At 41.6% G+C, this 23,035-nt stretch overlaps 2 protein-coding genes across 4 annotated transcripts in view; both read left to right on the top strand.

The window, feature by feature from the left end:
• The window catches only part of rbm44 (RNA binding motif protein 44), a 13,131-nt gene extending 10,609 nt beyond the window's left edge, over window positions 1-2,522 (top strand). For both annotated transcript variants that reach the window (XM_055015094.1, XM_023281372.3), the window contains exon 8: window positions 1-2,522. This exon is cut by the window's left edge and continues 3,422 nt beyond it. The gene's annotated coding sequence lies outside the window, so the exon portion shown is untranslated.
• A 291-nt stretch (window positions 2,523-2,813) lies between these two features.
• The window catches only part of itgb5 (integrin, beta 5), a 68,929-nt gene continuing 48,707 nt past the window's right edge, over window positions 2,814-23,035 (top strand). The window contains exons 1-9 of one of the 2 annotated variants that reach the window (XM_055015093.1): window positions 2,814-3,391; window positions 4,337-4,422; window positions 6,325-6,526; window positions 6,593-6,842; window positions 11,697-11,865; window positions 14,466-14,627; window positions 17,698-17,793; window positions 17,875-17,964; window positions 22,719-22,853. In XM_055015093.1, the coding sequence (XP_054871068.1) occupies window positions 3,313-3,391; window positions 4,337-4,422; window positions 6,325-6,526; window positions 6,593-6,842; window positions 11,697-11,865; window positions 14,466-14,627; window positions 17,698-17,793; window positions 17,875-17,964; window positions 22,719-22,853 (1,269 nt within the window). In that variant the 5' untranslated portion in view covers window positions 2,814-3,312. The remainder of the gene's footprint in view (window positions 3,392-4,336; window positions 4,423-6,324; window positions 6,527-6,592; window positions 6,843-11,696; window positions 11,866-14,465; window positions 14,628-17,697; window positions 17,794-17,874; window positions 17,965-22,718; window positions 22,854-23,035) is intronic. The other variant, XM_055015092.1, reaches the window with a different exon arrangement.

The raw sequence follows: 23,035 nt of genomic DNA, 5'->3' as shown, positions 1-23,035 counted from the left end.
CTCCTATAATCACCCTAAACACCAGGCGTGGTTACACTATAAACTGCCTTTATTTAAGTAAGTAAGTATTTAAGTATTTTAGTATTTAAGTTTCACAGACGCACTTAAACATCAACAGACAAAGTTTAGTGTGTTTGCAGTTTCTGACAGTTTGATTCTGATTAAAGCAGATTAACGTGAAAACTAATGAAGATTTAATGAGGAACAGAGTTTATGGAGCCACTGACTCCACATTCAAGAGGTTTTATCTGAGCACAAACACAAATATGGGCCTCTCAGAGTCCAGTACAAAGATAAATAAATAAACAGGAAGTACAAACATTCCCAAAACAAAACACTCTATAACAGCAATAAAAAATAGAATACAAAATATGATAATCTGAATGCGACAAGGAATGAGTAAAGTACTAACAGCTGTAACTATATATGATGACTATATACACTGCTCAAAAAATGAAAGGAACACTTTTTAATCTAAGTATTGCATCAAGTCAGTCAAACATGTGGGATACTTCTCTGGTCAAGTAAGTAACAGAGGTGGTTTCTAATCAGTTTCAGCTGCTTTGTGTTAATGAAATTAACAACAGATGCACTACAGGGGTAACAATGAGACAACCCCCCAAAACAGGAATGAGTTTATAGGTGAAGGCTACTGACATTTTTCCCCTCCTAATGTTTTCTGACTGTTTTTCACTAGTTTTGCATTTGGCTAGGGTCAGTGTCACTGCTGGTAGCATGAGGTGATACCTGGATCCTACAGAGGTTGCATAGACAGTCCAACTCCTGCAGGATGGTACATCAATGCATGCTGTTGCCAGAAGGTTTGCTGTGTCTCCCAGCACAGTCTCGAGAGCATAAAGGAGGTTCCAGGAGAAGGCAGTTAGTCTAGGAGAGCTGGACAGGACCATAGATGGTCCTCAACCCATCAGCAGGACAGGTATCTGCTCCTTTATGCAAGGAGGAACAGGATGAGCTCTGCAGTAGCTCTAGAAAATGACCTCCAGCAGAACACTGGTGTGAATGTCTCTGACCAAACAATCAGAAAGAGATGTAATGAGGAAGATCTGAAGACCTGATGTCCTCTAGTGGATCCTGTGTTCACTGACCGGCACTGTGGAGCTCGGTTGGTATTTGCCATAGAACACAGGAACTGGCAGGTCCATCACTGGTGCTCTGTGCTTTTCACAGATGACAGCAGGTTCATCATGAGCACATGTGACAGACATGAAAGGGTCTGGAGAAGCTGTGGAGAACGTTATGCTGCCTGTAACATTGCTCAGCATGACCGGTTTGGTGATGAGTCAGTGATGGTCTGGGAGACAGATCCATGGAGGGACATACAGACCTCTACAGGCTGGACAGCAGCACTCTGACTGCCATTAGGTATCAGGATGAAATCCTTGGATCCACTGTCAGACCCTACGCTGGTGCAGTGGTCCTGGATTCCTTCTGGTGCACCACAATGCCTGTCCTTATGTGGCAAGAGAATTCATGCAGTCCCTGGAGGATGAAGGAATTGATACCATTAACTGGCCTCCACGCTCACCTGACCTGAATCCAATAGAACACCTTTGGAACATTATGTTTTGGTCCATCCAACACCACCAGGTTGCTCCTCAGACTGTCCAGGAGCTCAGTGATGCCCTGGTCCAGTTCTGGGAGGAGATACCTCAGGACACCATCCATCGTCTCATTCAGAGCTTGTCCCGACATCGTCAGGCTGCATACAAGCACATGGAGGCCATACAAACTACTGAGTACCATTCTGAGTTGCTGCCAAGGAGTTTCAGAAAGATGGACCAGCCTACACCATCAGTTCTTCACTTTGAGTTTTGGGGTGTCTTGAATTTAGCCCTCCTGTGGGTTGATCATTTTCATTTCCATCAAACAATGTAGCATCTTTTCATTCCTAACACATTATCCAGTCCATATCAATGTAAATATCCAGTTTGTTTTTTCCCCGCATTGAAATATGTTTTCAAAGTATTCCTTTAATTTTTTGGAGCAGTGTATTATATTAACTCAGTGGATATATATTTATTTAGTGGATATATTATATAGTATATTTATTAGTTGATATTATATATTATGTTCATTTAGTTAATGTTTAATTAATATATGTTACATTTATTTAGTTAATATATATTTAGTATATGGGCTGCACAGTGGTGTAGTGGTTAGCACTTTCGCCTTGCAGCAAGAAGATCCCTGGTTCACGTCCCGGCTTTCCCGGGATCTTTCTGCATGGAGTTTGCATGTTCTCCCTGTGCATGCGTGGGTTTTCTCCGGGTACTCCGGCTTCCTCCCACAGTCCAAAAATATGCTGAGGTTAATTGATTATTCTAAATTGCCCGTAGGTGTGAATGTGAGAGTGATTGTTTGTCTCTGTATGTAGCCCTGTGACAGACTGGTGACCTGTCTAGGGTGTCCCCTGCCTTCACCTGAGTCAGCTGGGATAGACTCCAGCCCCCCCATGACCCTAGTGAGGATTAAGCGGTGTATAGATAATGGATGGATGGATGGATAGATAATGGATGGATGGATATTTAGTATATATTTCTTCAGTTGATATAATCGATGTATATTATATTTATTTAGTGGATATATTATTATTATTATATTTATATATTTCGTTAAAACTACATATTATATTTATTAAGTGGATATGTTTTTAATCTTATATAAGTTATTTCTCCAGTCCAGTGTGCTTCCTCCGGTTCCTCCCCGGTGTTCCGCCGCTAGGTGTCCGTCCATCCTCGGCGGGTTTCGGCTCCTCTTCGGCCCCAGCGGCTCCAGCAGGCGGCGAAAGGGTTAACGTTAATCTGCCGGGGAGGAGGCGGAGATTCCAGCTGGAAGTCCAACCGACAGCAGCTCCAACCTGGGAAGGAAAAGCCACTTTGTTGCGTCCACTTTTTGTCCATCTTTTCGGCCGCTTTCCGGCTCCGGTTCGTCTTTACGCCCGGTTCGGACGGAGACGCCGCCTCATGGCACCGACGGGGCAGCTGGGTGTCCGCTGTCAGTCCGGGCTGGAGGACTGAGGAGGCTGCAGAGGAGACCAGGAGCAGAAAGTCGAGCTGATCAACAGGACGCTGCTTTCTCTGCACACGTCAGACAATGGAGAGCCGCCGCCGCTGCCGCACCGAGCCGCCTGTCTGCGCCGCGGAGCCGCGCACCGGAGCGGCGGCGTCGGTCTGAGCTGCCCTACTGCCGAGGCTGGACCCGAAGGGCTCCGATGGGAGAGTGAACCTTGTTCTGAGTGCAGAGAACCAGACGGAACCCGGGATTCGACTCGTAAACACGCACAGTGGCACCATGTGGAGCGCGGCGCCGTGGACGCGCAGAGCGGCTCTGTGCTGCGTCCTGCTGCAGACATTAGTGCACAGCTCCGGAGGTAAGAATCTGTCAGCTTCAGCCCAAATCAGAGCTGCTGCACATCTGGTCTCCTCCTCATGGTCCTCCTGTTTATCTGTAGACACTCAGATCCAGATGTTCAGCCGCTGGACGTCTTTAAATGGAAGGAAAACAAACTGAACAGCCGCAAAATGTGATATTTAACCACAGAATCTGAATATAAAAGCCTGTTTACTACAGCTGCAGCTATAATATTGTTTATGATAGATGCTGCTATAATAATGTTTGTTATAGCAGCAGCTGTAATGACTGAACAGCTCTGACACTTAAGAGCTGTTCAGTCATTACAGCTGCTGCTATAATAATGACTATTTTCATGATTTTTGTTAGAGCTGTATGTCACTTAGATTGCCCAAAATGACTCCAGATTTACTCAAAATAGTTTCAAATTGTCTTGAACAGCTCCAGATTTGCCCAAAATTGCTCCAAATTTGCCTAAAATGGCTCCAAATTGTCCAAAATGGCTGCAAATTATTCAAAATAGCTTCAAATTTCCCCAAAATTAATCCAAATTGTCCAAAATTATGCCAAACTTTCCAAAAGTGGCTCCACATTTGTTCAAAATGGCTCAAAATTTTCCCAAAATAACTTCAAATTTGCTCCAAAATGAATCCAAACTGTTCAAAATGACTCCAGATTTGCCCAAAATGGCTCCAAGTTTGCCCCAAATGACTCTACTGTCACAGCACTGTGTATTTTCTTTATCTGTTGGACTCTGTGAACTCCATCTGATTGTTTACATGTCAGGTTATAATGTACAGGATAAATGTTGTAAGATCTCTTTGAATTAAGCCCATAAACCATGAACAAACAAACGTTTCTACAATCTGGGTGTTGGAGTTTCTGTTTTTCACCAGGACTTTCCTTCTTTCTCCATATCTGTATCAGTTCCAGAAATCCCTGATCTCTAATAATCTCTCCTCAGGTCTCAACATGTGCATGAGCGGCAGCACTACTTCCTGTGAGGAATGTCTGCTGATTCACCCAAACTGTGCCTGGTGCTCTCAACAGGTATGTTACTGCTGGTATCTCCATCATGGATGTATCTCTACAGGGTTGTTAGGGCTGCTGTGTGTTTGGAGTCTGTTTCCTCTGAGGTGAAACCGTCGTCTGCCACCACATTAAACTCTTCTGTTCAGAAACTGCTGCAGTAGTTGAACTTAAAGTCACTTTGCTGAGTCGCTTGCAGGTTTAATATCGTGGGAAAATCTGGACTTCATCCAGAATCCTGAAGAAAAAGCAGAAATAGTGGAGTTCATTTTCACCAGACACTGTATCTGAAATCAGGAACTATAGTTTACATCCTCATGTAAAGTCTTTAGTCTTTAGTCTCCAATGACTCCTAGAACTCTGAATTTATGATGGAATCTTTGAAACATGAATCTTTGTCACAAAAACAATCAAGTATTTTGGTAGATTTATTAAAGTTTTTCTAGAAATGTGACAAAATCTGCTGGATCATAAATATACAAACAGAAATGTTAATATTTGGTTAAATTTGTCCGTTTCTGCCTCAGTTCGGTTCTCCTGGTTTCAATCTTCTGGTTTATCTTTGACTCTTCTGGACACAATACCTACTATCAAGCATGGAGGTGGCAGTATCATTATACTATCAGTGCCTCAGACTTGTTTCTTCATCAGTCCACAGGTTCTTGATGGGTTTAAGTCAGGACTTTGGGGAGACCAGTCTAGAACCTTCATTCCAGCCTGATGGAACCATTTCTTTACCACGTCTGATGTGTGTTTGGGCTCATTGTCTGGTTGAAACATCCAACTGTGTCCAAGATCAACCTTCTGCTGATAGTTTTAGGTTCTCCGGAAGAACGTGGAGGTGATCCTCCTTCTTCATTATTCCATTTACTTTGTGTAAAGCTCCAGTTCCACAGAGCATGATACTTCCACCACCATGCTTGATGGTAGGTTTGGTGGTCTTGGGATTGGAAAAAGACCCACCCAAGATGGTCTGGAACCAGTCCTAAACCAGTCCAGAAAAGGTCTGAAACCAGGACCAGAATCAAACCTAAACCAGTCAGAACCAGTCAGAATACAGTCTGAAACCAGTCCTAAAAAAAGGGGAAAAAAACAGTACAAAATTTGAACCAAAACCAAACCTGAACTACTCCTAAAAAAGCCCAAGACCCTATGAAATCAGTCCTCATCCAGGACCAGATCCAGAGTAAAATGAATCCTAAACCAACTTTAAATCACATCCAAAACCAGGAGAACCAAGACTGAAACCAAACATAAACCAGTCCCAAGAAATTCCAGAACCAGTCCAACATCCAGTCTGAAAGCAGTCCAGAAGCTCTTCTAGAAAGAACCAGAGCATGATACTGCCACCTCCATGCTTGATGGTAGGTTTGGTGTTCTTGGGGTTAAAGGTCTCACCTTCTGTCCTCCAAACAGATCATTGTGTCCAAACAGCTCAGAAAGATCCAGCAGGTTTTATCATATTTCTAGAAAATCTTAAATAAATCTATGAAAGAACCAAAATTCATGATTGTTTTTAGTGACAAAGATTCATGTTTCAGTGATTCCATCATAAATCCAGAGTTCTAGGAGTCGTTGGAGACTACAGACTGAAGATAAACATGGACTCTACATGTGGATGGAAACTTTGTTTAAAACTGTAGTTTATAAGTTTCTATTTAAACCACTTTAGAAATGCTGAGTCCAAATCGTCCAAAGACAGAAAGCCTCTTCAGGATGTAAACACGTCTTCAGAGGTCAACTTCTGGCCCTCAGGCAGCTTTATACAAACATGCTGAGCTGGTTAGATGTCACTCCACGTACATGAAGCAGTTGGACCTAACAACAGAACATGAACAGATGATTCCACATCTGAACAAAGCAGCTCAGGGTTCTGTTTGTTTCCTCTGAGATTAATGCAGCCGGTTCCTCTCCAACCTTTAGGACTTCGGCAGAGGCTGGATGTCGCGCTGTGATTTCTTCACCAACCTGCTGAAGAGAGGCTGTGAGAACCGCTTCATCGAGTTCCCCAGCAGCAGAACCTCCATCCTGGAGAGCCGGCCCCTGAGCTCCAAAGGCTCCGGGTGGACCCAGTACGACGTGGTCCAGATCATGCCCCAGAAGATCTCCCTGAGCCTGCGACCAGGTAAGAACCCCTCAGAGCGATGGAGGACCAGGCTAGCGCTGCCCAGCTAACAGATGTTTCCTGCAGGAGGCCAGACGTGGTTCGGGCTGCAGGTCCGGCAGGTGGAGGACTACCCGGTGGACCTGTACTACCTCATGGACCTGTCTCTGTCCATGAAGGACGACCTGGACACCATCCGGAACCTGGGCACCAAGCTGGCTCTGGAGATGGGGAAGCTCACCAGCAACTTCAGGCTGGGCTTCGGCTCCTTCGTGGACAAGAACATGTCGCCGTTCTCCTACACAGCAGACAAGTACCAGGAGAACCCCTGCAACGGGTCAGTAGAACCACAAGATCTAGCATTAATGACTAACCTCTGAACCCTGAAACCTGCCGACATGCTGGGGTTTAAAAAACTTTTTGATTGTTGGATTTTCAGATTTGCAACCGTCCTTGGATGTTGGACTGGTTCTGGACTTTCTTGGGACTGGTTTATGTTTGGTTCCAGTCTTGGTTCTCCTGGTTTTGGATGTGATTTAAAGTTGGTTTAGGATTTATTTTACCCTGGTTCTGGTCCTGGGTGGGGACTGGTTTAAGTTTGGTTTTGGTCCTGATTTTAGGCCTTTTTAGGACTGATGGGTCTTAGGGTGCTTTCACACCTGTTAGTCCGCTAAAGTGGTTCGTTTGGACCCAAAAGTTGTTACAATGTTGCTATTTTCAACTGGTTCTGTTCGCATTCACACCAGTGTTTTCGCAGGTGAACCTACTCCAATTAATGTTATATCTCCCCCCAGTCGTTTGGCGGCGCTGTTTACAAAACAAGGCGTTTACGATGACGTAGGTGTACGCTGATTGGCGTAAAATTCCCTGTGCAGGTTGCTACGGAAGCTCCCGTAGACCAAAAAGTCTGCTGCGCCATCAAGTGGTCCGAATGGAGACAGGTTTGTGTTCTCACCAGGAGCGAACCGAACTGGAGTTCACATAGAAGCGGACCGAGACCACCTCCCGAAGGTGGTCTTGGTGCGGTTCGTTAGTCCGAACCAAAAAAATCTGGTACGCTTTCACATCAGCCCAAACGAACCGTACTTGCAGGTGTTGCGGACTCCAGTCCGCTTTAAGCGGACTAAAAGACGTAGATGTGAAAGCACCCTTAGACTTCTTTAAACCTTTTTATTTTTCAATCTACCATCAAGCATGGAGGTGGCACTATCATGCTCTGGGGCTTTCTAGAAGAGCTTCTGGACTGGTTTCAGACTGGATGTTGGACTGGTTCTGGACTTTTTTTAGGACTAGTTTAGGTTTGGTCCTGGTATTGTACTGGTTTTAGACTCTTTAGGACTGGGTTTGCACTATTTCAGATTCCAACTGTCCTTGAACTAATCATCTGTCATGTGCTTCTCATTCGGGCACATTACTAACATTTCATCAACATTACTTAATTCTGTGTGTCTGGTTTCAAAATTCACCAAAACTAATGTGTTGGTTTGAAGCAGATTTTGTAAAAAAACTAAAAGTTCTCAGAATCCAGTGTGAATGGTGTTTAGGTTCGCTGTGTTTCTTCCAGCGTTGCTAACATCTAGACACGCTTGCTGATTTCATTCTTTTTTTGTATTTGAAAAGAAATAGTTGCTGTTCTGATTCCTCACAGCTGCGGGACTTTAAAATGAACCACAAGGAAGAAAAATGAGCAGAAACGAAGCTAAAAACGTCCATTAGAGGATTAAATGTGACGCTTTTAAAACCAATGAACAGAACCCAAAGATATTCATGAGAAAGTCAGTAAATGTGGAGATGTTCAGCGTGAATCAAACGGTGATATTAACCCTCCTGTTGCCCACATTTCTGAAAATTTGCAAAACCTTCAGGAAAAAAATTCCAATAATTGATTAAAAGTTTCCCTTAAAAGTTTAGTTTTTAAAAAATCCCCAAATTTGGCAAGAAAATTCTTGTAAATATTTTCAAAAAATGAGTAAAAATATCTGAAGTGATTCCATATATATCAGTAAAACTTCTAATGTTTTCTTTAAGAACATTCACATAAAAATCAACCAAAATCCAGCGAATTTTGCTAGATTTTGGTTGGTTTTTATGTGAATGTTCTTAAAGAAACATTTTTAACATTTCTTTTTTCCACCAAAAAATGCTCAAAGATTTCTCAAAACTGTTGAAAATGTGGACATCAGAAGTTTCACTGTGAAAATATATTTTTCTTCCACGTTTTAAACTTTAAAATGAGTCAGTTTGACCCTCAGGACGACATGAGGGTTAAAGAAGCTCCAAGTGCTGAACGGCAGCCAGCAGGATCTCTCATCAGCTGCACAAAAACAAAAACTGATGAAATCTGGAGCTAAAAGCAGCTGAATCCTGCCTTCATTATCATAAAGGAGGAGAAAGACTTCATGTAGCAGAGAATAAATGAGCTCACAAAGAGGAAAAATGTGCATAAAGGAGCAAAAAACACCCAGAACCAGTGGATCAGGCTTTTAAAATGTCTCATTTAGTCCAACATATGAACAGAACCCAAAGATATTCTTGTCAAACTGAGGAAATTAGTGACTGTAGAGATCCAGATAAAACTGTTTATAGAATTATTTTAAAGAAATGAGAAAATCTGGAGCAAAAAGCAGCTGAATCCTGCATTTGTTATCATAAAGGAGGGTCAGGAGTTTATATAACAGAGAATAAATGAGCCCAGAGTGAATAAAAAGGTGATTTAATGGAGCTTTGATGGCGTTTGATGATTTTCTTCTAGTTTTAGTCCAGAGGCTGTAGGAGGAAATCCCCATTTAAACTGTTTTAGTCTGATTCACACTGAGAGGCAGCAAGGTAGAATGTGGGGGTAAAAGCTGAGCTGTTTGCCCCGAGGTGAGGCCATCCTGCCCCCCCCATCTCGCATCACTTCCCATCTAGGTTAGATGTGAACATGGAGGATGAACATGGAGGATGACGGAGGAAAGACCACAGAGTCTGACCTCAGATGTTCAGCTGCTGCTCAGCCTGGTTCACGGAATTTAGATTTATTATAGCTGGTTTTATGTTTATTATAGCTGGTTTTATGTCTATTATAACTGAATTTATATTTATATCACTTATTTTGTATTTATTATAACTGATTTTATGTTTATTATAGCTGATTTTATGTCTATTATAACTGATTTTATATTTATATCACTTATTTTGTATTTATTATAACTGATTTTATGTTTATTATAGCTGATTTTATGTTTATTATAACTGATTTTATGTTTATTATAACAGATTTTATATATATTATCACTGTTCAGCCTGTTTCACTGCAGAACAGTCATTCTAGATTTTATAGAACGGTTTAAAAGATCTCTGCAGGGAGATCTGTTAAGATTTAAACAGTTTAAAACTAAACTCCAGTTGTCTTTAGACTTATACTTCTAGTTTATGGGGGACTTTTTTGAACATTTATGTTGATTATTGCTTAGTTTTGTTTCAATTTTTACACATTTATGTTGATTTTTGCTTCACTTTTTCCTTACTTTTGCACATTTATGTAGATTTTTGCACATATATGCAGATTTTTGCTTAATTTCTATAGCTTTTTGCTTCAGTTTTTTTGTACATTTATGTTGATTTTTGCTTCATTTTTGCTTCAATTTTGCACATTTATGTAGATTTTTGCTTTATTTTGCTTCAATTTTTCATATTTCTGTTGATTTTTGTACATTTATGTTGATTTTTGCTTCATTTTTGCACATTTATCTTAATTTTAGCTCCATCCTATTTTTAGAAAATAATTCTTTAAATAGTTTTATCTGCATCTCTATAGTCACTAGTTTTCTCAGTTTGACATGAATGTCTTTGGGTTTTGGTCCATTTGTTGGACTAAATGAGACATTTTATAATTTCACAATTAACCTTCTGAACCCTGAGCAGTTTGCGGGAGATATTTAGCTTCATTTTTGCACATTTTTATTGATTTTTGCACATTATTGTTGATTTTGGCTCCAGGTTTTCGCAGTTTGACTTGAATATATTTGTCTTTTGTTCGTATGTTGGACTAAATGAGACATTTTAAAAGCCTGCTGCACTGGTTCTGGGTGATTTTGGTCGTTTTTTGCACATTTTTGTTGATTTTAGCTCCAGATTTAGTCGTTTTTTAAAAATAATTCTGTAAATAGTTTTATCTGCATCTCACTTTGACAGGAATATCTTTGGATTTTCTTCTGTGTGTTGGACTAAAAGAGACATTTTAAAATTTTAATGTGCTAAAAACAGAGTTTGTGGTGCTACAGTAAATTATTACAGCAGGATTTCCTCCTACAGCCTCTGGACTAAAACTAGAATAAAATCATCACAGTTTCAATACAAACGCCATCAGAACACATTTTTATTCACTGTGGTGTCACAATTTTAGTTCAGATTTGAATGATTTTTCCACAGGGATGTGCTCATCACAGATGGTTAGTTCAAGGACCGTTGGAAAGATGAAAATCCACAGACTTCATCTGTTTTTAGGATTTCTCTGTCTGATAAATGAGTCGTTCTGCTGATTCCTTTTAATGATTTAATGAAGTTTAACCCTGCTGCTGGTTTGGATTTTTGGAGGGTTTATTTTCTACAAATCAAATCTTCTTTATGGAAGTTTTAAGGAACAAATTAACCCTTCTGTTGTCTTCATTTACGGGCACCAAAAAATGTTGTTTCCTTGTCTGAAAAAAATCCCAAAATTCTGCAACAAAATCCCCCAAATTTGGCAAGAAAATTCTTGTAAATATTTTCAAAAAATGAGTAAAAATCTTACAAAAAAATCCTAAAAATATCTAAAGTGATTCCATATATATCAGTAAAACGTCTAGTATTTTCTTTAAGAACATTCACATAAAAATCAACCAAAATCCAGCGAAATTCACTGGATTTTGGTTGATTTTTTTTTTTTGTGAATGTTCTCAAAGAAACCTTTTTTTTTTTTTTTTTGTTAACATTTCTTTTTTTTTCCATCAAAAAATGTTCAAAAAAACTGTGGACATAAAAATATATTTTTTTCCACATTTTCAAACTTTGACCCACAGGATGACACGAGGGTTAAACATTGTCAGAGTTTTTTTTGTAGAAATTACCCAACAGACCCTTCATTAGTTGATGCTTCCAGATGTTTCTGCTGCTGTTGGCTGAATGTCGTCCTGGTGGGACTCTGGAGATAAAAGCTTTTATTTTTCAGGTACAAACTGTTTCCTAACTGCGTCCCGACCTTCGGTTTCCGTCACATCCTGTCCCTGACCGACAAAGTGGACCGCTTCAACGAGGAGGTGCAGAAGCAGATGGTTTCTCGGAACCGAGACGCTCCAGAGGGCGGCTTCGACGCCATCCTGCAGGCCGCCGTCTGTAAGGTGATGGTTTAATCTCACTTTCAGATGCCTTCCTGCCTCTAAAAGGAGCGTTAGCTGAGGTGGAGGGGTCTGCTTGGGGGTAATTAGAAGCTCCAGGAGGACAGGAAGTCCAGCTGGTTCAACAGGAGCTGCTTTAACGGTGCTGCCCTGTAATTTACTGGAGGTTGGAGGCTGAGCTGCTCTGGTCAGAGATCACTGATCAGTTAGATTCAGGTTTAGTTTGAACATTTCAACACAAAAAGAAAACAACAACTAAAGAAGAAGAAGCTGGTCTAATCCCAAATCTTCTCCCTCCTGCTTCTTCATAATACTACCAGTAATAAACAACAATAATAGTAATAATAGTGAACATGGTCTATAATAAATATAAAATAATATAATGTAATATAAAATATGTCCATCTACATTTATTCAAAAGGACCAAACACCAGCAAAACATCACAGAAAGAAAAGACCCAACTAATAAATCACATAAATAAATACAGAAAACAAATCATTAAAGAAATAAATCATTAACAACAGTAACCTGTGCACACCCACTAGTCATTTTCTACAATTTTAAATAATTTTTGAGTCATTTTTAGGAAGATTTTTGTCATTTCTGACAACTTTTCTGTAATTCTGGACACATTTTCAAGTATTTTAGACACATTTTGAGTCATTTTGGATCATTTCTGAAGCATCTTGGACAATAAGGGTTAGAAGCAGAGTGATCTGACCCACTTTCTGTAGTTTCTGAGAAAAATGTGTTCAGAGTTTAGCGTTTTCTAGAATGGTCTAACATTCCACTGTAACGCTGTATCTGGGTTATGGGTTAGACCACTCTGACACTAAAATCTAGACCAGAGAATATCACAGAAATGATAGAAAACTCAGGTTTTTATGGGTCAGACTACTCTGCTTCTAACCCCTCATGTCATTCTGCAAGTTTTCAGTCATTTTACATCATTTTCAGTTTATTCTGAACAGATCTAAGTCATTTCAGTCAATTTTTGAGTCATTTTCGGAAGATTTTTGTCATTTCTGACAACTTTTCTGTAATTCTGGACACATTTTCTGCGGTTTTGGATCATTTTCAAGTTATTTTAGACAAATTTTGAGTCATTTTGGATGATTTTTAAAGCATCTTGGACAAATTTAATGTCATTCTGCTAATTTTTAAAAATAATTTTCAGTTCACTTCTGGAAAGATTTAAGTGATTTTGAATGATTTTTGAGTAATGCTGGACAATTTTAGTCATATCGTCATTCTGGATCATTTTGAATCATTTGAGAGAAGTTCTGACAGATTTTGGATCATTTTCCAGTCATTTTAGACTATTTCCATGTCATTCTGAACAAATCTTTGTTGTTTTAGATCATTTCTGGAAACTATTTTGCAATTCTGGATCATTTTGATCCTTTTGCACAACTATACTGGTAGATGGTTGATCCAAGTAGAGTTGTGGAGCTTCAGAATGATTCTCTACATATCACGTAATTTTTTCTCTAAATGCATATTTTACATTTTTGGACCTCACTTTTCCTCGTGTCAGACAGGTGAGCTTTAACATAGTCAGACTTTACCGGCGGTAACAGATTCTTGCAGCAGACTTTAATTTCAGTTTGTAAAGATGTAAACTTTCAGAGCAAAGATGTTTGTTCTTGGACCAGTATTGGGGCAGTTAGAAAAGTCACTTCACACACCTTTCAGCTTGTCTGTTCAGGTTTTCATTCAGATTAACTGGAAGTTTCTTTAAATGCTTCCGTCTTCTCTGAACGTTGTCAGTAACAGGAAGCAATCAGCAGAGAATCACACCTTCTCTAGCTGATGTTTGTTTAGAAGTCCAGAGGCTCCATTGTTCTGTGGACAGCCTGGACAATAGAGGACAACAGAGGACAATAGAGGCCCAGTCACCACACTGCAGCTTCATGCATTAGTCAGCTGTTGTTTCCTGGATAAAGGCCTCCACACAGCAGAAACTTCTGGCTCCCTCTGTTTGTGTTCTGAGGCTTGTGGAAGGCGATAAAGTCTCTTAATGAGGGTCCATGAACCAGGATAGAAATCCATTTAATTACACGCTGCTGCAGCAGTCCTTCATGAATTACAGCTCTACTACCATCTCCAGATCAGCCTTTCAGTCACAGTCAGTTTACCTTTATGGAAAACATGAAACTTTGAACCTGTTTTTCTCCAAAACTACAGAAAGTGTGTCAGACCACTCTGCAGCGAACCCTTATTGTTCAAGATGCTTCAAAAATCATCCAAAATGATTCGAAATTTGTCTAAAATGACTTGAAAATTATCCAGAATTACTGAAACGTTTCCCGAAATTATCTAAAATTACGAAAATTTGTTCAAAATATCACTAAAACAGTCTGAAATTGCTCAAAAATCATCTAAAATTACATAAATCTTTTTAGAAATGAACTGATAAGATCAAAAATTACTGAAAACCTTCAGAATTACACTAAATTTGTCCAAGATGCTAAAAAAATCATCCAAAATGACTCAAAATGTGTCTAAGATGACTTGAAAATGGTCCAGACTTTCAGAAGGTGGGTCAGACCACTCTTCCTCTGGTGTTTCTTCTGGTTCTGACTGGTCTACTTCCTGTCAGGAGGAGATCGGATGGAGGAAGGAGGCCTACCATCTGCTGGTGTTCGCCACCGATGATGTTCCTCACCTGGCCCTGGACGGCCGGCTGGGCGGTCTGGTCCAGCCTCATGACGGACGCTGTCACCTGAACGACAAGAACGAGTACAGCGCCTCCACTCAGATGGTGAGAAGAACTGCAGGATCAGTCATTGATTAGTTGTCTGCTGTTGAATTAATCACCAACTATTCTGATGCTCAGAGGACTCCATTTTAGAAAGAAAAGTCTGATATCTGTCGTCTTTAATGTGAATGTTTTCTGATTTATTTCGTCAACTGTTAAAGTTAAATGAACACCTTTGGGTTGTGGACAAAACAAGACATTTGAGGAAACACTCATCAATGTTTTTCACCATTTTTAGTCAACAAAAATCAACCAAAGCACGGTGGTGGCAGCATCATGATTATAAAACACGATGGTGGCAGCATCATGATTATAAAGCATGGTGGTGGCAGCATCATGATTATAAAGCACGGTGGTGGCATCATGATTATAAAGCACGGCGGTGGCAGCATCATCATGATAAAACATGGTGGCAGCATCATGATTATAAAACATGGTGGTGGCAGCATCATGATTATAAAACACGGTGGTGGCAGCATCATGATTATAAAACACGGTGGTGGCAGCATCATGATTATAAAACATGGTGGTGGCAGCATCATGATAAAACATGGTGGCAGCATCATGATTATAAAGCATGGTGGTGGCAGCATCATGATTATAAAACATGGTGGCAGCATCATGATAAAACATGGTGGCAGCATCATGATTATAAAGCATGGTGGTGGCAGCATCATGATTATAAAACATGGTGGCAGCATCATGATTATAAAACATGGTGGCAGCATCATGATTATAAAGCATGGTGGTGGCAGCATCATGATTATAAAACATGGTGGCAGCATCATGATTATAAAACATGGTGGTGGCAGCATCATGATTATAAAACATGGTGGTGGCAGCATCATGATAAAACATGGTGGCAGCATCATGATTATAAAGCATGGTGGTGGAAGCATCATGATTATAAAACATGGTGGCAGCATCATGATTATAAAACATGGTGGTGGCAGCATCATTATTATAAAACATGGTGGTGGCAGCATCATGATTATAAAACATGGTGACAGCATCATGATTATAAAACATGGTGGCAGCATCATGATTATAAAACATGGTGGTGGCAGCATCATTATTATAAAACATGGTGGTGGCAGCATCATGATTATAAAACATGGTGGTGGCAGCATCATGATTATAAAACATGGTGGTGGCAGCATCATGATTATAAAACATGGTGGTGGCAGCATCATGATTATAAAACATGGTGGTGGCAGCATCATGATGTGATCCAAAATATCATAACAAGACAATCAAGGCATGAAACAGGAAAAGAGAGACACAAAATGACCAGCAGATCAGTTTCACATCCATCCAGGTGTCGCAGTCTAAACACTAATTCTGGTTTCTGTTCATTTTCTCTTATTATGGGATGTCTCCTATTGTGAACAGTAAACCTGCAGCAGTTTAATGTGGAGCCTCTGTGATATTCCAGAACAATCACCCTGAATATCTTTAAACCGAGGACTAAATCCAGCTCTGAGCTTCAGACCTGTGATTTCCTGGAACGTTCTCCTGCTTCATGGAGCTCTGGTACTTTTCCATGTGGAGCTCACCTGTGAATGGCCTCCAGTGGAATTTCCAGTGTTTGTTCAGTGGGTGAGTCAGCCTGGTGTGGTCTGGTGGAGCTGCTTCAGGTTCCCCTTTACAGCTCCACCTGGCTGCTGTCCAGAGCAGATAGGAGGGTTTATGTCCTCTGTCCTGGTGGAACCTGTTAGAGTTAGAGGAGACATGTTTCAGGTTCTTGTTTACCAGGGCTGGGTGGAACATGCTTATGAATGTGGTGGTAATTATCCAGGGCAGGGCCAGAACACACTTCCACACCTGGAGGCTGCAGTAGAACCACATCTACTGTCGACCTGTTAATGCCAGCTCTAGAACACGTCGAGGAGAAGAAAGGTCAGAATGTTTCCTTTAGATGATTCAGTGGTTAGAACCGTCACCCTGCAGCTAGAAGATCCCTGGTTCTCGTCCCGGCCTTCCTTTGGATCTTTCTACATGGAGTCTCCATGTTCTCCTGCTGGGTTCTTCAGCTTCTTCAGCTTCTTCCCACAGTCTAAAAACATGCTGAGGTTAATTGGTGATTCTAAATTGTCTGTAGGTGGGAGTGTTTGTCTCTATGTGTAGCCCTGTAATAGACTGTTACCTGTCCAGGTGAACCTTCACCCTCAGTCAGCTGGGATAGACTCCACCCCCCATGACCCTAATGAGGATTAAGATGGATGGATGGATGGATGGATGGATGGATGGATGGATGGATGGATGGTCACACCATGATGCTGCCACCACCATGCTTCACAGTGGGGATGGTGTGTTTGAGATGATGTTCAGCGTTTGGTGCCAAACATATCATCTAGTCCGATGTACAAAAGGCTCTTCTGTTTGGCACCAAACGCTGAACATCATCACAAACACACCATCCCCACTGTGAAGCATGGTGGTGGCAGCATCATGGTGTGAAGCATGGTGGTGGCATCATGATTATAAAGCATGGTGGTGGCAGCATCATGATGTGGGGTTCCTATTGGGCTTGTAAAGGCAGAGGGTAAACAAAACTGTACATAATGTCCACATCATAAAACTATATTTATTACAAATAGGAAATAGTTTTTTTTGACATTTTTTGCCATAAAATTACTTTTTTACTGTATTTGCATTAGCTAAAAGTAACATAAAAATATAATTATATTCAGTTATTTGCAGTTCATGAATGTTGCTGTAATCCTGTTTTTTATTTGTTTTTTTACAAGATTTTTTATAGTGCAGGACTGCTTGTTATTTTTTCAGTCCATGCAGATGTTCCACCAAACGTTTCCCTCTCTATAGCAGAATATTAATGATGAGGTGCAGTCAGACATTCTACAGCTCTGTGGAGATCCAGCTGGTTAAATATAAACTGAAACATAAACCTCACACTGAAATACCTCAGAGTGTGGTCTGGAACATTTTATATCTGATACTCAGATGTGATGAGTTCAACGTCAGCATCTGTGGTGTCAAACAAACCCAACAGAAGGTCTTCTAGAGCTTCCAGATCCAGCATGAGTTACTAAATATGTCCTGGTCTCTGCAGGATTATCCATCTCTGGCTCTGCTCGGGGAGAAGCTGGCAGAAAACAACATCTTCCTGATCTTTGCGGTGACCAAACGTCTCTACGTTATTTATAAGGTGCTTCCTCTTTTTATCTTCATAAATTAAACATCACAGCCTTCAGCTGTTCTCAGAAACCTGATCAATCTTTTATTTCAGGATTTCACTGCACTCATCCCGGGGACTACGGTGGAGATCCTGGACCAGGACTCCAAGAACGTCATCCAACTGATCATCACGGCCTACAATGTGAGTTTCCTGTTCCGTAACATCCCTGAGGCTTTAAACTGAGCGTTCTTTAAAATCTTCCTCCACCTAATGAGCCTCCAGCTGGACTCCTCATCCTGCTGCAGACCTCAGTAAGTTCTAACGGCTGGATCTGGTGGATTAGTTCAGACAGATAATTTCATTTAAGTCGGTTATTAGGTTGGAATTTCAAACATCCTGTTGTCTCGGGTCCTCTAATGTGAGGATTTGTTGGGAGTTAAATAAATTCAGAAGGTGCCACAGCACAACAACAAACTCAATAACACCACTCCAATTCAGGAAAAAAGTTTTTCCACTTGCATCAGGCTATCAGGCTGACCATCAGGCTAACTATCAGGCTAACTGTCAGGCTAACCATCAGGCTAACTGTCAGGCTAACTGTCAGACTAACTATCAGGCTGACCGTCAGGCTAACTGTCAGGCTGACTGTCAGGCTGTCAGGCTAACTGTCAGGATAACTGTCAGGCTAACCATCAGGCTAACCGTCAGGCTAACCATCAGGCTGACCGTCAGGCTGTCAGGCTAATTGTCAGGCTAACTGTCAGGCTGACCGTCAGGCTGTCAGGCTAACTGTCAGTCTAACCATCAGGCTAACCATTAGGCTAACTGTCAGGCTGACTGTCAGGCTAACTGTCAGGCTAACTGTCAGGCTAACCATCAGTCTAACCGTCAGTCTAACCGTCAGGCTAACCGTCAGGCTAACTGTCAGGCTGACCGTCAGGCTAACTGTCAGGCTAACCATCAGGCTAACCATCAGGCTAGCCGTCAGTCTAACCGTCAGTCTAACTATCAGGCTGACCGTCAGGCTGTCAGGTTAACCGTCAGGCTAACCATCAGGCTAACCATCAGGCTAACTGTCGGGCTGACTGTCAGGCTAACCGTCAGGCTAACCGTCAGGCTGACTGGCTCGACCTACAGGCTTCATTTTTTTTTCCATATTTCAACTCACCAATAATCAGATTATTGATCTATTTGTCCAATATTACAGATAATATTTCAGGTTTTTATCTTTAATAGTTCCTCAGATGATGTTGTTCAAACAGACTCAGATGTAATGAGAGAAACAACCTGATGAAAGCGGGTCAACGGGAAGTTTTTTCAAATGTTATCTGTGAAAATCATTTGAAAGAAGCTGAAAGCAAATCAAAAATGTGTGAAAAAAAACCCTGCTGAAAGTGGGTATGTTTTTAAAGATTAGATATTCATATTCTATGCTTTAAATTTTCAGGCAAATCAGAGATGGTCGAACAGAAATAGCTGTAAAAACGTGATGTTTTATGATGGAGTCAGTCGAACCAGATTCAGGTTTTAGCTTGAGAGCTGTTTGCAGAGAGGAGCTACTAAATAAATAAAGATAGGTTAGCCTGTCAGGCTAGCTGTCATGCTAACCTACAGGCTAACTGTCAGGTTAACTGTCAAGCTAGCTGTCAGGCTAACCTACAGGGTAACTATCAGGCTAACTATTGTAAAAACATGATATTTCTGCTGGAATCAGTGGAACCAGACTAAGGTATTAGTTTTGAGAGAGGAGCTTCCGGATAAACAGAGATGGTTCCAGTCCTGGACTCTGTTTCTGGTTCTCCTCCTCATGAAGTCAACCTTTCCCTGCATGTTTTCCTGAGTGGGTGGCACATTTTTCCTGCTGCGTGTTGTTTTCAGTCAGACAGAGGCTGACATGCTCAGGGAGTGGGAGGATCCCGACTTATTAACATTCCTGCTGCCACATTAGATCCAGAGCTGCAGGCTGGCAGCCTCCAGACGCTCAGCAGCAGACTGAGGGTCAGGACAAGTACAGGCTAAGCTGCAGGCTAAGCCGCAGGCTAAGCTGCAGGCTAAGCTACAGGCTAAGCTCAGCAGCAGACTGTTCAGGGTCAGGACAAGTACAGGCTAAGCTGCAGGCTAAGCTGTAGGCTAAGCTACAGGCTAAGCTCAGCAGCAGACTGTTCAGGGTCAGGAGAAGTACAGGCTAAGCTGCAGGCTAAGCTGCAGGCTAAGCTGCAGGCTAAGCTACAGGCTAAGCTACAGGCTAAGCTCAGCAGCAGACTGTTCAGGGTCAGGACAAGTACAGGCTAAGCTGCAGGCTAAGCTGTAGGCTAAGCTACAGGCTAAGCTCAGCAGCAGACTGTTCAGGGTCAGGAGAAGTACAGGCTAAGCTGCAGGCTAAGCTGCAGGCTAAGCTGCAGGCTAAGCTACAGGCTAAGCTACAGGCTAAGCTCAGCAGCAGACTGTTCAGGGTCAGGACAAGTACAGGCTAAGCTGCAGGCTAAGCTGTAGGCTAAGCTGCAGGCTAAGCTCAGCAGCAGACTGTTCAGGGTCAGGACAAGTACAGGCTAAGCTGCAGGCTAAGCTGCAGGCTAAGCTACAGGCTAATCTGCAGGCTAAGCTACAGGCTAAGCTCAGCAGCAGACTGTTCAGGGTCAGGACAAGTACAGGCTAAGCTACAGGCTAAGCTCAGCAGCAGACTGATGGTCAGGACAAGTACAGGCTAAGCTGCAGGCTAAGCTGCAGGCTAAGCTCAGCAGCAGACTGTTCAGGGTCAGGCTAAGCTGCAGGCTAAGCTGCAGGCTAAGCTACAGGCTAAGCTACAGGCTAAGCTACAGGCTAACATCAGCAGCAGACTGTTCAGGGTCAGGACAAGTACAGGCTAAGCTGCAGGCTAAGCTGCAGGCTAAGCTACAGGCTAAGCTGAAGGCTAAGCTCAGCAGCAGACTGTTCAGGGTCAGGACAAGTACAGGCTAAGCTACAGGCTAAGCTACAGGCTAAGCTCAGCAGCAGACTGTTCAGGGTCAGGACAAGTACAGGCTAAGCTACAGGCTAAGCTACAGGCTAACCTCAGCAGCAGACTGTTCAGGGTCAGGACATGTTGCTAAAAGTCCTGGTTGCTGCTGCAGCGCTGCATGGCTGTAGACATGCATGGAGGCTGTAAATGCACTGGACAAAATGCTCCTCTCAAAACAAGAAGAAAAAACTTATTTCAAGGAAGTTTTACCTTGAAGTAAGTGAAAAAAAAATCTGCCAATAGAACAAGTGAAAAATGGCTTGGTAAGATTTCTCGAAATAAGATATGATATTTAGAATATTAAGATCTTAAAATTAGCTGGGAAAACTTATTTTAAACTATATTTTTACCAGGATTGTCAAGCTTAGGTGTCTTAAAATAAGCCAGACATGCTTAAAAAAAAAAGAGCAGTTTTTCACTCAAAAATGGATTTTTGCTTTCATGTAACCTCCTAATTTGAGATGTATTAAACTTGTTTTGAGTTTTCTTGTAAAATTCAACTAAAAAAAAGATAGTTTGAAGATTGTTTGACTTAAGATATTTAAGATGCATTGTCTTAAAACAAGTCTCTCCATCTGCTGAAATGTCTCTTGTTAAGTGAATTTATCTTAAATCAAGTAGGATGAGACATTTTGACAAAAAATAAGACAAATAGACTTGGTAGGATTTAGAGTTTTTGCAGTGTGTGCATGGAAGCTGCAGCGCTGCATGGCTGTAAATGTGCATGGAAGCTGCAGCGCTGCATGGCTGTAAATGTGCATGGAAGCTGCAGCGCTGCATGGCTGTAAATGTGCATGGAAGCTGCAGCGCTGCATGGCTGTAAATGTGCGTGGAGGCTGCAGCGCTGCGTGGAGGCTGCAGCGCTGCGTGGAGACTGGTGTTCAGACGGTCAGACCTGCAGCCAGCAGCTCTGTGGTCGTGGTGAGGTTAGCTGTAAAATGTGCCTGACCAGAGAAATGTTCACTCTTTTCCACTCCGGCAGAGTTAGAGGCAGAAGGAGGTTATTTAACATTCTGAATGTTAAAATATGCTGTCAGGGTTTAAAGACGCAGCTTCTTTACAACAATTCATCAACCTGTAGCTGTAAAAACAGAATAATCAGTCAGAAAATGAACCAAATGTAAACTTTAAATGACTTTATTCCACATGTCTTATTAAAATGGATCCTGGAAAAACAAACTGTAATAAAGGAGCAAATCTAATATTAAACAACTGGATGGAGATGGATAGAAATACTTCTGGTTAGTCTGGACTGAAATCCTTCAACCATCTGAAAGCCAAAACTCCTCAGCAAGTTCTTGTTAAAAGTCAAGTTTAAAAAATAAACAGCATTTATCAAATTGAAGCTGTAAAAACAGAATCTTCTGATGATCTCTTGAGAAAATTTACCCAATCTCAGCCTAAAATTAAAGATGTTTCGTCAAAATCACCTAATTCTACATCACTCATTAAAAAACTGGATCAGACTGGAACCAGATTGTGTAAAAACAACAAAATCCAACAGAGGAGCAAGTAGTTGGAAATTCATTCAGCGTGGTGGAACATCTAATAGTTGGAGATCCATCCAGCATGGTGGAACATCTTCTAGTAGTTGGAGATCCATCCAGCATGGTGGAACATCTTCTAGTTGTTGGAGATCCATGCAGCATGGTGGAACATCTTTCTACAGATGATGAACAGAGACTCAAAACTGGACCTAAAATTGTCCAAAACAAACCAAATACTGTTGTGGCAGCAGAGAAGCAGTGTCCAGGAGCTAGAAACCAGTTAATTCTAACTTCTGTCACTTTTTGTCCAACAATTAATCAAAGAACATCACATTTTAATATGTTTTTCATGATTTCTGTCATCCTGTGTCCTACCGACACAGAGATCCAAACTTTCATTACGTTGAGGTTCTAGTGTTTTTGTGGATCAGCTGCTGCAGAGACTCACGTCTAACTGTGGTTCTCTGCAGAACATCCGGTCTAAGGTGGAGCTGTCGGTGTGGGACCATCCTGAAGACCTCAGCCTCTCCTTCACCGCCACCTGCCAGGATGGACAACCGCTGCCGGGCCTCAGGAAGTGTGCTGACCTGAAGATTGGAGACACGGTGAGTCTGTTCAGGTCTGAGCTTCACCTTCTAGAAGCTCTGATTCCTTCTCAGTTCCTCAGAATCTCTGTTTAGGTCTTAACTTCACCAGACAGAGGAGCAAGTTGTTGGAGATCCTTCCAGCATGGTGAAACATCTTCTAGTAGTTGGAGATCCATCCAGCATGGTGGAACATCTTCTAG

The sequence above is a fragment of the Amphiprion ocellaris genome, chromosome 11, assembly GCF_022539595.1.
Source record: "Amphiprion ocellaris isolate individual 3 ecotype Okinawa chromosome 11, ASM2253959v1, whole genome shotgun sequence".
NCBI classification, from domain to species: domain Eukaryota; kingdom Metazoa; phylum Chordata; class Actinopteri; family Pomacentridae; genus Amphiprion; species Amphiprion ocellaris.
This window is presented reverse-complemented; position numbering and strand designations above follow the sequence as displayed.